This window comes from Mesocricetus auratus, unplaced genomic scaffold, assembly GCF_017639785.1.
Source record: "Mesocricetus auratus isolate SY011 unplaced genomic scaffold, BCM_Maur_2.0 Super-Scaffold_100004, whole genome shotgun sequence".
Classification (NCBI taxonomy): Eukaryota; Metazoa; Chordata; class Mammalia; order Rodentia; family Cricetidae; genus Mesocricetus; species Mesocricetus auratus.
The window spans coordinates 80,831,003-80,844,684 of NW_024429189.1; the positions used below are offsets into that span (position 1 = coordinate 80,831,003).

General features: G+C 36.6%; 1 protein-coding gene across 2 annotated transcripts in view; it reads right to left on the reverse strand.

The window, feature by feature from the left end:
* Aqr (aquarius intron-binding spliceosomal factor) overlaps positions 1–13,682 on the reverse strand; it is a 79,405-nt gene that overhangs the window by 47,938 nt on the left and 17,785 nt on the right. The window contains exons 7-12 of one of the 2 annotated variants that reach the window (XM_040746015.1): positions 11,394–11,462; positions 10,066–10,166; positions 8,718–8,794; positions 3,364–3,428; positions 2,202–2,318; positions 531–644 (exon numbers count right to left, since the gene is read on the reverse strand). In XM_040746015.1, coding sequence (XP_040601949.1) covers positions 531–644; positions 2,202–2,318; positions 3,364–3,428; positions 8,718–8,794; positions 10,066–10,166; positions 11,394–11,462 — 543 coding nt within the window. Of the gene's footprint in view, positions 1–530; positions 645–2,201; positions 2,334–3,363; positions 3,429–8,717; positions 8,795–10,065; positions 10,167–11,393; positions 11,463–13,682 lie in introns of both variants that reach the window. The other variant, XM_040746014.1, reaches the window with a different exon arrangement.

Below are 13,682 nucleotides of genomic sequence, written 5' to 3' on the forward strand. Positions count from 1 at the left end.
TTAGCTTAGGAGCCTAGGATCTGGTGTGGTCTCTGATGGAGATATTATAGATCAGCAGGCCATAAAGTACATGATATGCCTCCCCTCAGGATAGGTCCTATTAACTGGGAGGGAGCTAAGGTCTTGGGAGGGAGAGTCTAGAATAATCATTCTGGAGGATTTGGGAAAGATCTGGCTCTACAGATACCAAAAGGTCACCACGTCATTTACTTTCTCTATTGAAGAGATGCCCCTTGTGTTTAACATTCCTGGCTTTCCTAGTGCTTATCTGTTAGTACAAGGACCTCATGCACTGTACACATAGGTTGACTCAGATTTTAAGAGTATCAAATACCAGCACATAGATTGATTTACAGATTTCAGATATGACTATGAAAGTCATTTATTTCATAAATTCACCAAAAATGAGCAAGTTTAAAATTTGATGGAAACAATACTAATACCAATTTCATTTGCATATTACAAAACCTAAGTTACAGAATGACTCAACAGGAAGGAGCATAAGAAAAGGCATACTGTATCTTATTTACCTGTAGAGATGTAATTCTGTCATAGTGAATTGTGGTCATCTCATTCTCCGTCAGAGCATTTCCAGTCTGGTCATTAATTTCAAAGCCAGTATAGAATTTCAGCATGTCTAAAAGCTGAAGGAATTCAATTAAATTAATAAACTATTTGTTAAAAGTAATAAAATATGTTTTTCAGGGGTCAAAAAAAACTCAAAATGTAGCATTACATAATTACACAACAAATACTTAAGAAGACACTCAAATATATTTAACTTACGTGAAAATAAAATGTTTTATGACTAAATTGTTAAGTCTACTTCATACACATAGTCCACTCCTACACGGAAGAAATTAAAGTGCAAACTCAATACAACAGAGGAAATTTTCCACATTAGATAACCCTGTGGCCACGTTTGTGAGGGGTTGCCTTAACTGATGACTGATGTGGGAAGGCCCAGTTAGCTGTGGGTCACACCATCCCTATGCAGATAGGTCTGCGCTGCTTAAGAAAGCTACCTAAGCATGAGCCAAAAAGCAAGCCACCAAGTAGCATGCCCCCATAGTTCTGCTTTGGTTTCCTGCTTGTGCTCTTGCCTTGCCTTTAAGGATGGACTGTAATGTGGAAGTTTAAGAAAATAGACACTTTCCACTCCAAGTTGCTTTTCATCAGGGTTTTATCTCCACCGCCATAAAGCAAACTACAATAGAATATTATCACGCATCTCTCTTAGGAATCTCTATGGCCATCAAACCTCTTTAGTTTAGCTCATGATGTAGAGGCGTTGGAACATTCTGACTGCATTCACTTAAATTTTATTATTTTTAGTCCTAAGCTGTGACATATTATAGTCAATTACTAAGAATTCAATATATATGGCAATTACTGGGCAAAATTTTTTTGAATTAAAAAAAATAGAGATGCTTAGTAAGATATGAGATAAATAAAACCTGTATCTTCATCTTACTCTCACCAGAAAAACATAATTACAAATTTGTTAATGTTTTCTTTCATTTGACATTACAGGAAATCCAAAGTACCAGCATGCTTCCTTCTTACCCAAAGCAATAAACTGAAATATATTTGCCTTCCTATGCAATGAACCAGACTAGCTGTAGCACTCTTCATCTTCGTCTTCTTTTTTATTTTCATTTTTGGCTTATTATTTTGGCTTTATATTTGGGTTTCTTTGTGCAGCTTTTGGAGTCTGTACTGGAACTCGCTCTGTAGACCAGACTGGCCTCAAACTCACAGAGATCAGCCTGCCTCTGTTTCCAGAGTGCAAGGATTAAAGATGTGCACCCCTGCCACCACCCAGTGCTGTAGTAGTACTCTTCTATGCTATCAATTGCCTGTCACTATTGTAATAGGCAAGAGCAAGCCATGGTACTAGGACACAATTAATTTGCCGTTAATGCTTATTATCTATTATATTCCACAGTGGTTACTCACATAGAATTAAAATATGTGAGACTACATTTCCAAAGCCATAATTAGCTCAGTAATAAAAGAACGTATAATTAACATACAAGTTAGGTAATTACTAGAGTTGTATAGGTGCATTCAAGTATGTATACAGCATTCAAGTCAATATTCTACAATTTTGCTTTGGCTCATGCCCTGGTACTTTCAGCTGCATTGTAAAGCAAAGATTAGTTTAAATGAATATGAGTGTCAGATCCACCAGGGCTCACCTGGGAAAACAGATGGCCATCCTCTTCTCTGTGAACAAGACTGGAAAGGTAACAGTGAACCAAAAGATGGGAGTCATCCAGGATGGTGTTAAACCAGCGCCTCGTGGGGAGCAGAGCCTGGGAAAGAAAAAACCGCATAGTGTTCATTTTGCATGTATTCTCTGCAGCTAGAGATAAAATCTACTACTATTTTACACAAAGTGGACATCACAAAATACCCTCCTGCATGTCCAGACACCTGGTATATAAAACAAAGGGTCTTGCCTATGATGTAAACAAAACTAAAACAAGAACACTCAGAGGCAATGCTTTTCCTTTTAAAAACAATGGTGGCAAAACTCAGAAGATAAAAATAACAAGAGCTGATACAGGAAGAATCTCACAGACCACCTTGTCTACAAGTTTTTAAACAAAATCTATGTGAAATTTCAGTATAAATTGCATATAATTGTAAAAACAAAGCTCTTCTCCATTTCCTGCTCCCACTTCGCTTATGGCAGTAAGAAAGACAGCAATGAGAAACTGAGACAGATAGTTTGACAACTATTTATCAATAACATCAGTGAATAGACAAAGTTACTCAGACCTGACATAGTGAGAGGATTTAAATTAGTCGTTTAGAGTTAACATATAAATAAATTCTCAAGAATGATTGTTGGTCTAATAGTTTTAACACTCATTTCAAACCAATGAACAGATTTTCTTTCAATTTCCTACATTAGGAACTGAACTACATCAACTTTATATCTCAACTTTCCATAAGAATCCTGTGCCTAACAGTATGAATTCTTTAAAAATCTTAATTTTAAAAGGTGAAGCAATCGCCGGGCGGTGGTGGCGCACGCCTTTAATCCCAGCACTCGGGAGGCAGAGGCAGGCGGATCTCTGTGAGATCGAGGCCAGGCTGGACTGATAGCCTCAAAAACAATACAGAGAAACCCTGTCTCGCAAAACAAGCAAACAAAAAAAAAAGGTGAAGCAATCTATGCCAATAGGACAGTTAGCACAAAACCTCAAGGAATCAAATCCTGTGACTTCCATGTCTACATAAAACCCTGAAATAGAAACAGGCTGTTTCAAGTAAGTATATCAGATGTAGTTGTATCTTGATCGATCTTAGACTGTTAAAAATACATAGCAAGTCACTGTATATATTTCTTACCTCTAGATCAATCATAAGTTCGATGAATCTTTCACAGTAATGAACTTTGTCCATAGTGACGGCCTCTAAACATGAGAGAAACATATTAGAATGTTTTTTTTACATTAACCACAGAGTTTATTAAAGTGGGGGAGGGGAAGAGCGAGAAGGGGAGAGACTAGAAAAGAGGAAGACGGGAAGAGAAGAGAAGAGAAGAGAGGAGAAGAGAGGAGAGGAGAGGAGAGGAGAAGAGAAGAGAGCAAAGAGGAAGGGGCAAAGAGGAAGAGGAAAGGCAAAACATGTTAGAATTTTGCCAAGCCATTTTGTGTGCTATTTCTTAAAACTGGCAGCTATTAAATAATTTAAACAAAATCATTTGTCCTATTCTTTGTAACTGAACTATGATTCAGAATAAGAGTCTCTCATATTTTTTTCAGAGGCATGCCATCATTATTTAGTACTACTGATATCAGAAAATGAAGGAATCTAGATTGGGTCAGAGTGTATTTTAATAATATGATATGCAAATAATGATGTGTAAATTATTTATAGCTTGAAATTAATTCTATGTGTTTGCCTACATGAATGTATGTACACCATGGTCTGCAGAGAACAGAAGACAACATCAGATCCTAGAACTAGAGTTATAAAAAGTGAGCTGTCGTGTGCATGCTGGGAGCTGAACATGAATCCTTTGCAAGAACAGCAAATGCTCTAACTTATGAGCCATCCCTCCAGACTTAGTATGTCTTAAAAAAAAATCAAAGGTAGTTTTCTTTTTAGTAGAAGGCATTTTTTGTATTGTTTGTTTCACTTTCTTCAGTATCATTATGTAACAAACTCATAAAAATTCTCATGAATAAACACACATCATATATGTGCATATTATAGACATAGATAGTGTATATACAATACACACACACATATATGATATATATAACTACCTTTGAAGAAGTAAATATATACACCAAAGAAAGAGTATTTTTCTACTGTCCATGTATGACTTCTTATAATTTTAAAAGAGGATTATATTGGCTTAGAAAGTATATTAACTTTGACATGAAAATGCCAATGACACAGAAAAATGTAATTTTTTAAAAAAATCATAACACTGATTATGGTATTCATGAACATAATGTGCTATTTTTTTTAATTTCATTTTTAAATAGTAACAGTCTTGTGAAATAAAACACTTTCTGGATATAAGTTTTTATTTTTTCTTAATCACAGGAAATGGTCTACCACTTACCCTCTAAAACCATGGTGTCAACAATTTCTAATGACATATATATATAGCTTTTTATCCATTGCTTAGCTAAGACTGTAAGCAGTGACTAACCAAGTATGACATCTATAAATACCAACCCACACATGCTTAAAATTGCATTTATTTGTAATATGCAGAAAAATGGAAGGTTGAGTGTTATAGAAATTTATAGAAGTTTTTACCTACTGTATGAAAATGCTAGCTGTAGTTTTTTTTTTTTTCTGAGAACTTTTCTAATTATTATCTACCTATTACCCAGATGCTAAATCAGTAGATTTTAATATCTGGAAGAGACATTAAACATCTACTCAAGATATTCATTTTCTAAGTAATAAACTGAAGAAAAGAAAAGCAAGCTGATGAAGATGGAGAACTAGAACGTGTTTTTTTGACCTTATCCTAGGCTATAGGGTTCTTAGGAATAAAGCCAGGTAGGTCAGCTCATACAATCTTAGCAGTCTGGATGATATAGCAAGAGGAACACAAGTTCAGGGCTAGCCTGAACTACATAGTGAGTTTCTGTACAGAAAGATCTAACAAAATAACAAGCAAGCAAACAAATTAGCAAACAAGAACAACCTCCCAAACAAAAACAACAACAAAAAACCTCAAAGCAACCAATATACCTACCAGCCAAAACTTACAATTGATTAGAATGTACAAAGACTTATGATTGATAAACTAAAGAATTTAAGAGAGCTATGTTTAAATTAAATCCTTTCAAAAACTAAAGCTTGGTGGCTGTTCAAGAATTTCTTTTGGTCTAAAACTAAAAATTAAGACAAAAACAAGCTCTATATTCTCTATCTTTATAGTTTGAAAGAAATTGGCAATGGTCAGGTTAAAATGAGAATACTAGCTTGGTACATAAGCTCTGCTCTGGAAGACAAAGGTGCAATCAGTAAAACCCTCTCCTAACAGGGCACTTGGCAGTCTAGTTCCTATACTTGCATGTATTTTACACACAAACACTTCTCTGAATGAAGCACCTACCAATTTGGCATCTCTAGGATTCTACCTTCGGAGTTACATACAGGTACACCCTGTTCCAACAATAGAGTAAGTTTATGTTCCTCGAAACAACAATCAAACTTAAATAGTTTCTATTTGACATATTCGCAGTTAGAACTGGATAAGTAACACTGGAAACCAATCCAGTCTGAACTAGTTTTGGGTGTGTATATAGTAAATCAAAGCTGTGTTCTCGAATTAACTTACTAGGCGAATCCCTTATTTATTCCCTTATGCCTAGGCATAATTCAGTGTATGCATGATTAATATTAGATGTATTACGGAAAGAGACATGTGCAGTAGAGAAATGATTATAAGACCCAGTCTAACAAACAAAATAGAGAGCCACTTTCCCTATGCCCTTTAGTAACCAAACTCCTCCTCTTCACCCATAAAAGAAACACACAAACAATATAATTGGGCTTTTGGTAATTTTCACTCCTGTGGTCCACTGGTACCTGCAGTGTACACTGATCTTTGTTTTAAATGACATTTCCTTGCTACTTTTGCAGATCTGTATGAGCACTTATTTCAACTTTTTGAACAAGAGGTTAAGAACCTGGAAGCACCTGACCCTAACTACAACAATCAGTAACACATACACAGAGAAAGAAAATTAATGGGCACAACCAAATGTTCTAAGAACTATGATACACAGTTGAGAGATCAAATCTAAGAATCCACAAGGTAGGAGCTGAGATAAAATCCAAAGGTGCCCACAATTTATTTAATAAAATTGTAGAAAATTCAAACCTTGAGAAGAACTGGACACTCAAACACAAGACATTTAGAAGTCAAACAGACCTGAACAAAGATGGACACCAAACCCCCCAAGCCAATGAAGGCTGAGAACAACTTGAAGCTATTCTGAAATCTGATAGAGCAGGCTTAAATAAACAAACTAGTGAGTAGAGAAGATGGAAGCCACTACAAGGATGGGGAGGGGCAGGGAGTAGGGATCTCAGTCACAGACTGCTTACCTAGCAAGTACAAAGTCACTGATCCAATTCTAACAAAAAAACAAAACCCCCACAGTACTTTAATAAAGGGAATAATAATTCATCAAAATGGCACGATAAAAGGACTTCATATGCACTATGCTGCTTAGGTTTTATTTTCAGCTTGACTCAACCTAGAGCTACTTGGAATAGGAATTTCACACTAAGGGACTGTCCTGTGGGTATGTCTATGAGGGACTGCAACTGAAATCACTATGAGATTCTATCTTCATCAAGTCAGAATGCTACCACCTATACATAAAGACCGGTGAGACGGCTCAGTGGGTAAAGGCACATGCCACTGAGTTTAACGATGTGAGGTCACTCCCAAAAGCCGGCATTGTAGGAGAGAACTGACTCCACAGAGCTATCTTCTGATTGCCACAAGCATGCAGTGTACATACCCAAATAACCCTACAAAATGAAGCCCCAATAAACATAAAAAATGAGTGAATGCTGACATGGGCATGCCATGTCAAGGACTCCCATGACTAAGCTTCATGGGAGTGACAAAGTCTTCTGGTGAGGCTCAGAAGGATGGGGAAGTTTTCCTCAGGTCTTTATCCGGGGTATCTACAGCCTAAAGATTAAACCCCCACCCACTGAGATTGCTCCTACTGAGATTAGCTAAGTCTGCCTCCTTGATGCAATTAATACCATAAACCCTGCCTCCATGTTCAACTGCATATAACAACATGTTGAGCTTCCAGGTGCTGTTGATTCTCCATCAGAGAGCCCAGTACACCCAATCCCAGCTTTTCTGTGTGGCCATGCTTGTCTTTCCTTCGGTCCCTTGCCACTTGAGTCAGGTTAGTCCCTAGAGCCACGCTGGACATGGCACCAAATGGATGGATGTTTAAAAAGGAAAAAAAAAAAAAAAAAAAAACAAATGACAAAAAAAAAATGGTTGCAAGCATGTAAAGCATGTAGAGAAAGACAAACTTTTAATTATGTTAATTGCTACAGCCATTGTGGACGTCAGTGTAGAGGTTTCTCAAAACTACAGAAAGAACTACCATAACCCAGCCATACCATTTCTCAGTACATATCCAAAGGACTTGTAAGTCCTACTGCTGAGACACAAGCGGATATTATTGCTTCACTGTTCACAACAGTTAAGAAATGCAACCAATGACACCCATCAACAGATGAAAGGACTGAAAAAAAATGTAATAAACACACATAAAAGAACTATATTCAGCCATAAAGAAAAATGGAATTATAATATCTGAAAGAAAATAGGTGAAACTGGGAGTTGTTACATGAAATAAGCCAGAAGCAGAAAGACCAGAAAGACAAACATCACGTTTTCTCTCATATGGAGAACTTAGGTATAAACTTGTATGCGTGCGTGCGTGCGTGCGTGCGTGCGTGTGTGTGTGTGTGTGTGTGTGTGTGTGTGTGTGTATGCGTGCATATGGATGTGCATGTGAGAATGTGTCTTATGTGTGTTTAGGTCACCCTTGAGAAAGGAAAAGTTCTTCGAATGGATGAGGCCAACTGAATACATGTGTCATGAAATTTGAAGGGAAGATATTTTAGGGGAGGAAGATAGATCAGCTAGATATGAGGGAGGACAGTTAGGGAAGGAAATGAATGAGAATAAAGTACATATGGCAATTCCAGGATGAGACCCATTGCATTATATGCTAATTTAAAATGATTAAAGAAATATGGGTAAAGATGGACTTGACCCATCCTATTTTGTAGCTTATCATCTCAAAAACACTTCTTATCCCTCCACTGAAATCTTAGCACTTGAAAACACTATTTAGCACTGCATTATAAAAAAGCAAATGAGGTCTATAAACACCTTATTCAGTATAGTCCCCAGCATTCTGCAGGGAACTTGGGCCTGGTAAGCAAATACAAAATGTTTACTAACTAAAGGAACATTTCAATAACCATGTTGGTACTTCAGGAACCCTCCAAGGTAATCCCAACACTCAGGCTGGCAATATACAGGATATGGAAAAGATACGCATTTGCTATTACAGTTTTAAATCACTCTAAGAGCAGTGTTACAGTAGAAGTGAGTGACTTCCAGGAGGGCAATTACATAATAATGTACAGTGAGCTGAGTAAAGGCGGCCAGTTACCAGACAGTGGGATGGACTTCAGCACAGAAATAAACTTCTGGATGAGCTGGGAAAGAAACCGTCTCTCCTGGTAGGCGCTAAAAATCAAACAGTAATACAATTATTTCCGAGTTACTAAAAAGCAAATTTAAACACTGAGCTGTTCAAATGCTCTGTCTCTCTGATACTAAGCATATAGTATCTTTTTGTAAATACACAGGAAGAAAGGAACAGCCTCATTATTGGCCTGATTGGTCTACTTAGTACCTCCTCTAGTAATTTTAAGTTTCCACTTAAATTCAGGGGTCAGTAGTGCATAGGATGGTTCAAAATTCTATCTCAACTGCCTTAAAAATCAAATGTTTAGGGGCTGGAGAGATGGCTGAGCTTTTAAGAACACTTGCTGCTCTTCCAGAGGACTAGGGTTCAGTTCCCAGCACCCACATGGTAGTTCACAACTATTGAAACTCCAGGTTCAGGAGACTGGATGCACCCTTCTGACCTCCAGTGGCAATGGATGCAAATGGTGTACTTACATACATGCAGGCAAAACACTCATATATCAATTTTTGAAAAATCTTATGTTTAGCTAGGCATAGTGGTATATGCCTTTAATCTCTGTACTCAGGAAGCAGAAGCAAGGGGACTGTGAATTCAAGGCCATCCTGGTCTACATAGCGAGTTTCAGGCCAACCAGAGTAAGATACATGGTAAGACTCTATCCAAAAAATAAAAAAATTAAAAAAAAGCAAAAAAAACTAATGTCATTAAATTGACAGGAGCAACTTTATAACTTAATATACTTACAGTAGCAAATACAGTGAGAGTATTACAATGGCTAAAGATTTAAACATTAGCTTAAAAATCAAGTTCCTACTGCTTCCTGAATTATCCATCAATTGGCAAGCATATCAGGTACTGGATAGTTGCAAATGCTTATATAAGCCTTGCCAGAAATGCAAAGAGGGGTGATCAAATGTACTTGGGAATGGGGAGATAGATCAATGGGTAAAGTACAAGCCTGAAGACCTGAGCTTGGGTCCCTAGCACCCATGTAAAAAGACTGGCATGGGGGGCTATGCATCTTTAATACCAGTGTGGAGAGGTAGAGACATGCGGATCCAGGGAGGTGGCTATGCATTCAGAGAGAGATCTTACTCAAAACAATAGAGAAAAACACCTAACATCGGCCTCTGGCCTCCCAAGCACACACAAGTACATACTGCAGATCTCTAAAAATACTCATAATAATCTAACTGAAAACATTTATTAATTACCTATTTGGATTTAGCACTACATAAAAGGAAGCAATAAATTACACAGTGTCAGGACCCACAGCCTAATATGGAAGAAAGCTTTGCCCACATACTGTTCTCTTGCTTCTGGGTCCATTTTTTCATCATTCTTTTTAATCAAGTTCCAGAATTTTCTTAGCTTTGGTGTCTTTTTTAATTCTAATTCCAATCGTGCCTGAAAGAGAAATAAGATACACAACAATCAATAACACTTATATTTATGATGATACTTAGACTGACCATTAGCTAGTCTCTTAATATATGATGACATGAGATAACCTGGAAATAGTAAGATAAAGAGTGAAAACTAAGAAATGAATTGTATTCAATTCTATACTCTTAATGAAAATAAGATGGAAGAAACTACCATTAATAATTATTATAAGCTCAGTAACTTATTTCTAAAATTAAGAATTTAAGGCTGAAAACAATATAAGCATGAATGCTTATAAGCATTATCACTGAAATAAAAAAACTAAGTCTCCAACAATGAACATAAAAATAACTATCAAGGCTGGGCATGTAGCCCAGAGATAGATGCTTTGCTTAGCACGTCACGTCTCTGGGTTTAACCCCAAGTGCTGGGGTGTGAGGGCAAGACCTGACTAAAGGAAATAAATAGTAGCTGGTTGAGCAAGGTGTATACCTATACGCTTGGCACCAATAAAAGAAATGCAAGGTCCAGGTCAGGCTACACAAGATTCAATCTCATCAAACAAACAAAAGAAACAAAAAGGGCTCACATCAGCACATTTTCTCTTGTGGCACTTATCACTTTTTTACTTTGTACTGTTTATATGTGTCTCACTCAGTCAGTTGGTATAGACGAGTGGTCTGTACATCTGAGTGTGTACAGAAACAGGAGCAGGAAATAGAATTCTGCCTAAAGCATCACACTTAAACTTGGTAATTTTAGTTGATACAGGAGATATGTTAATCTACAAGTACACATCATTTAATAAAAAGTTAATGGAAAAGCAGAAGTAGTTAATATTAAACATGATCCAGACCTTCTATAACTGTATAAACATCCTAAGCCTGGAAAATAAATGAAATCCAAGTTTACATTTAACTTCATTTAAATACATACATATGGCTAACAATTACACTTTACTAAATTATCCTCTTTCTCTTCAAGTTCAATAAACAGACCCTCATTTCACTTTACAATATTAAAATTAAGTGAAGCATACATTAGGATGCAGGCAACAATCCTTAAAACTATAAAAGCAAAAAAAAACTATAAAAGCTAAATTTATAATAAGTTAAAACACAGTAAACTCCTAAGCGGGAAAGTAGATTTTAGCTGACACTTTTTTATTCATGTTAAAGACACTAAGTCTGAAACCACATCTATCACAGGTAACAGATCCATGGACAACATTCTGAAATGGGTACTTACAGGCTGCAAGCCCATCCACATAGGGAGGGAGATAAGCTGCTGGACTTGACTCCTTATTAAGTCTACTTCCTGTTTAAAGCATGAAGAAAACAAGTTTATGTATACTCCAGTTACCTAAGCTCTTATATACAGTTTATTTCCTTTTGAAGTCCTGGGAGAAAAACATGTTATCAATACTTTAAAATTGCTAACATTTATTACTTAGAAGTTCAACAAGGGACTAGAGATGGCTCAGTGATTACAATGAGTAAGAGCACTTGCTGCTTTTAGAGGACCAGGGTTTGGTTCCCAGCATGTATCTTGAGAGGATCACAACTGTGTGTAACTCCAGCTCCAGGTATCTGACATCCTATCTCTTCTGACCTCTGTTGGTAGCTGCATGTACGCATGCATATGCACAGACACACAGACAGACACAGACACACACACACACACTCAATTCTAAACAAAAATTCACATTTAAAATGCCAGTTTTCACTATTTGCAGATTTCATATTCAAAAATTACTTATTTACAAAAATGTATTTGTAACCCCCAGATCAATACTCCCTGCAGTAATCACAAAGAACACAAAATAGCAGAAGCTTCAAGTTGCCCCAGGTATCTGTCTCCCCTGAGGCTATGTTACCTCTCTGCTTCAGTTCCAGTTATCATATACCAGCAAGTGTCCTTTCTTGGATAGGGTGCTATGTTTTCATCATTGTCTCTAGTTGGTGATTTCACCCTTTTAATATGAATCCCCAAAACAAGGCTGAGGCACTATCTAAAGTTCATAGGTATAATACACTCAATACAGTGCCCTGTCTTCTTTTAGATTTATTATTATTCGTGTGTGTGTGTATGTGTTTACCTGAGAATGCCAGAAGAGGACGTAAGATCCCCTGGAACTGGAATTACAAATAATTATAACCCTATATGTAGTACTGGGAGCAGACCTCAGGTCCTCTTTAAGAGTACCAAATGCTCTTAACCATTCAGCCATCTCTCTAGCCCACACTATGTGTCTTATACAAAACAATATGTGTATTAGATAAATTGTATTTAATAACAGTGATGATGATGGACAGCTTATAAATGATCAAAATTACATATTAAGTAGGATGTCTTTAAACAGAAACAAGCATATTAAAGGTTATGACCTGGGTAAGATGTCACATACCTATAATATTCCAGCACTAAGAAGGCTGAGGCAGAAGTACGAGTTGAAGGCTAGTGTGCGTGTGCTATACTGAAAAATAATGTCTTTAAAAAAAAGTTATGTATTTTATAATTTGACAAAAATACTATGATCAGACCTAGAGATCTGGCTCAGAGATATAGAATTTACCTACCATGAGACCTCATGTTTAGTTCCCAGCACAAAATAAAATGAAATAATAACAACAGCAATAACTAGGAGTTTGCAGGAATGTATTTTCTCCAAGAGCCAGGGTATTCACAGCTATGGGGCAGCTATGACTTAACTGGTTCAAAGATGATTGGAAAAAATAAACTATTTCGATAATAAACTAGGTTTTAATTTGGTTAAACCTAGCACCAAACTATTAATACTAATTAAACCATCTCCTTGTTCAATGTCTGATAATGAATTCATATTTTTTGTTTAGTTTTATGGATGTTAATATTAATAGTAGTATCTACTTGGGTGCATAAACTTTTTGTATGTCTTCATAAGACCTAAGCCATCAAATAGTGCATAGATATCTCATAAGCCATCCATCCAATAGCATTTGGTATGCAGGGTAAGAACGGATTCTAGATTTTGTTGCATAGGTCTAAGGGCATGACTGACTCAGAAGCATCTGTCTTTACGCAAGTATGTATATACTTTCAGATACTCACACCAAGGAAGCTGAAGTAAAATATTAGTTACTGGAAATATTTCATTTTTTATAAGATGATTTCATGAAGGATAAAAATATATCACAAGACATTTCCAAAGACCATAATGATCTTCGTCAGTCAACTTAAAACAAGGCTCTCCTGTTGACTAGCTAGCCTGAGCAGGAGACACAACAAAATAATGACCCTACATTTTTAGCATGACGATTGTGGCAGACCTTACTATTCAAAATACTCAAATTCTTGACTACTCCTCACATTCATGCTCTTCCTTTCACCTTTCATTTTCATTTTCAAGTTATATAGGAGAGGAGGAATCAAGTCCAGAACTACTAAAACAAAACCAGGCTTATAAAATGGTCTGAGAGATGCTGAAATGAAGCTTCCAGCATCATTTCTACGCCCTACCACTATGAGCGAAGTGACAGCCTTCAGGTACTCACCTAA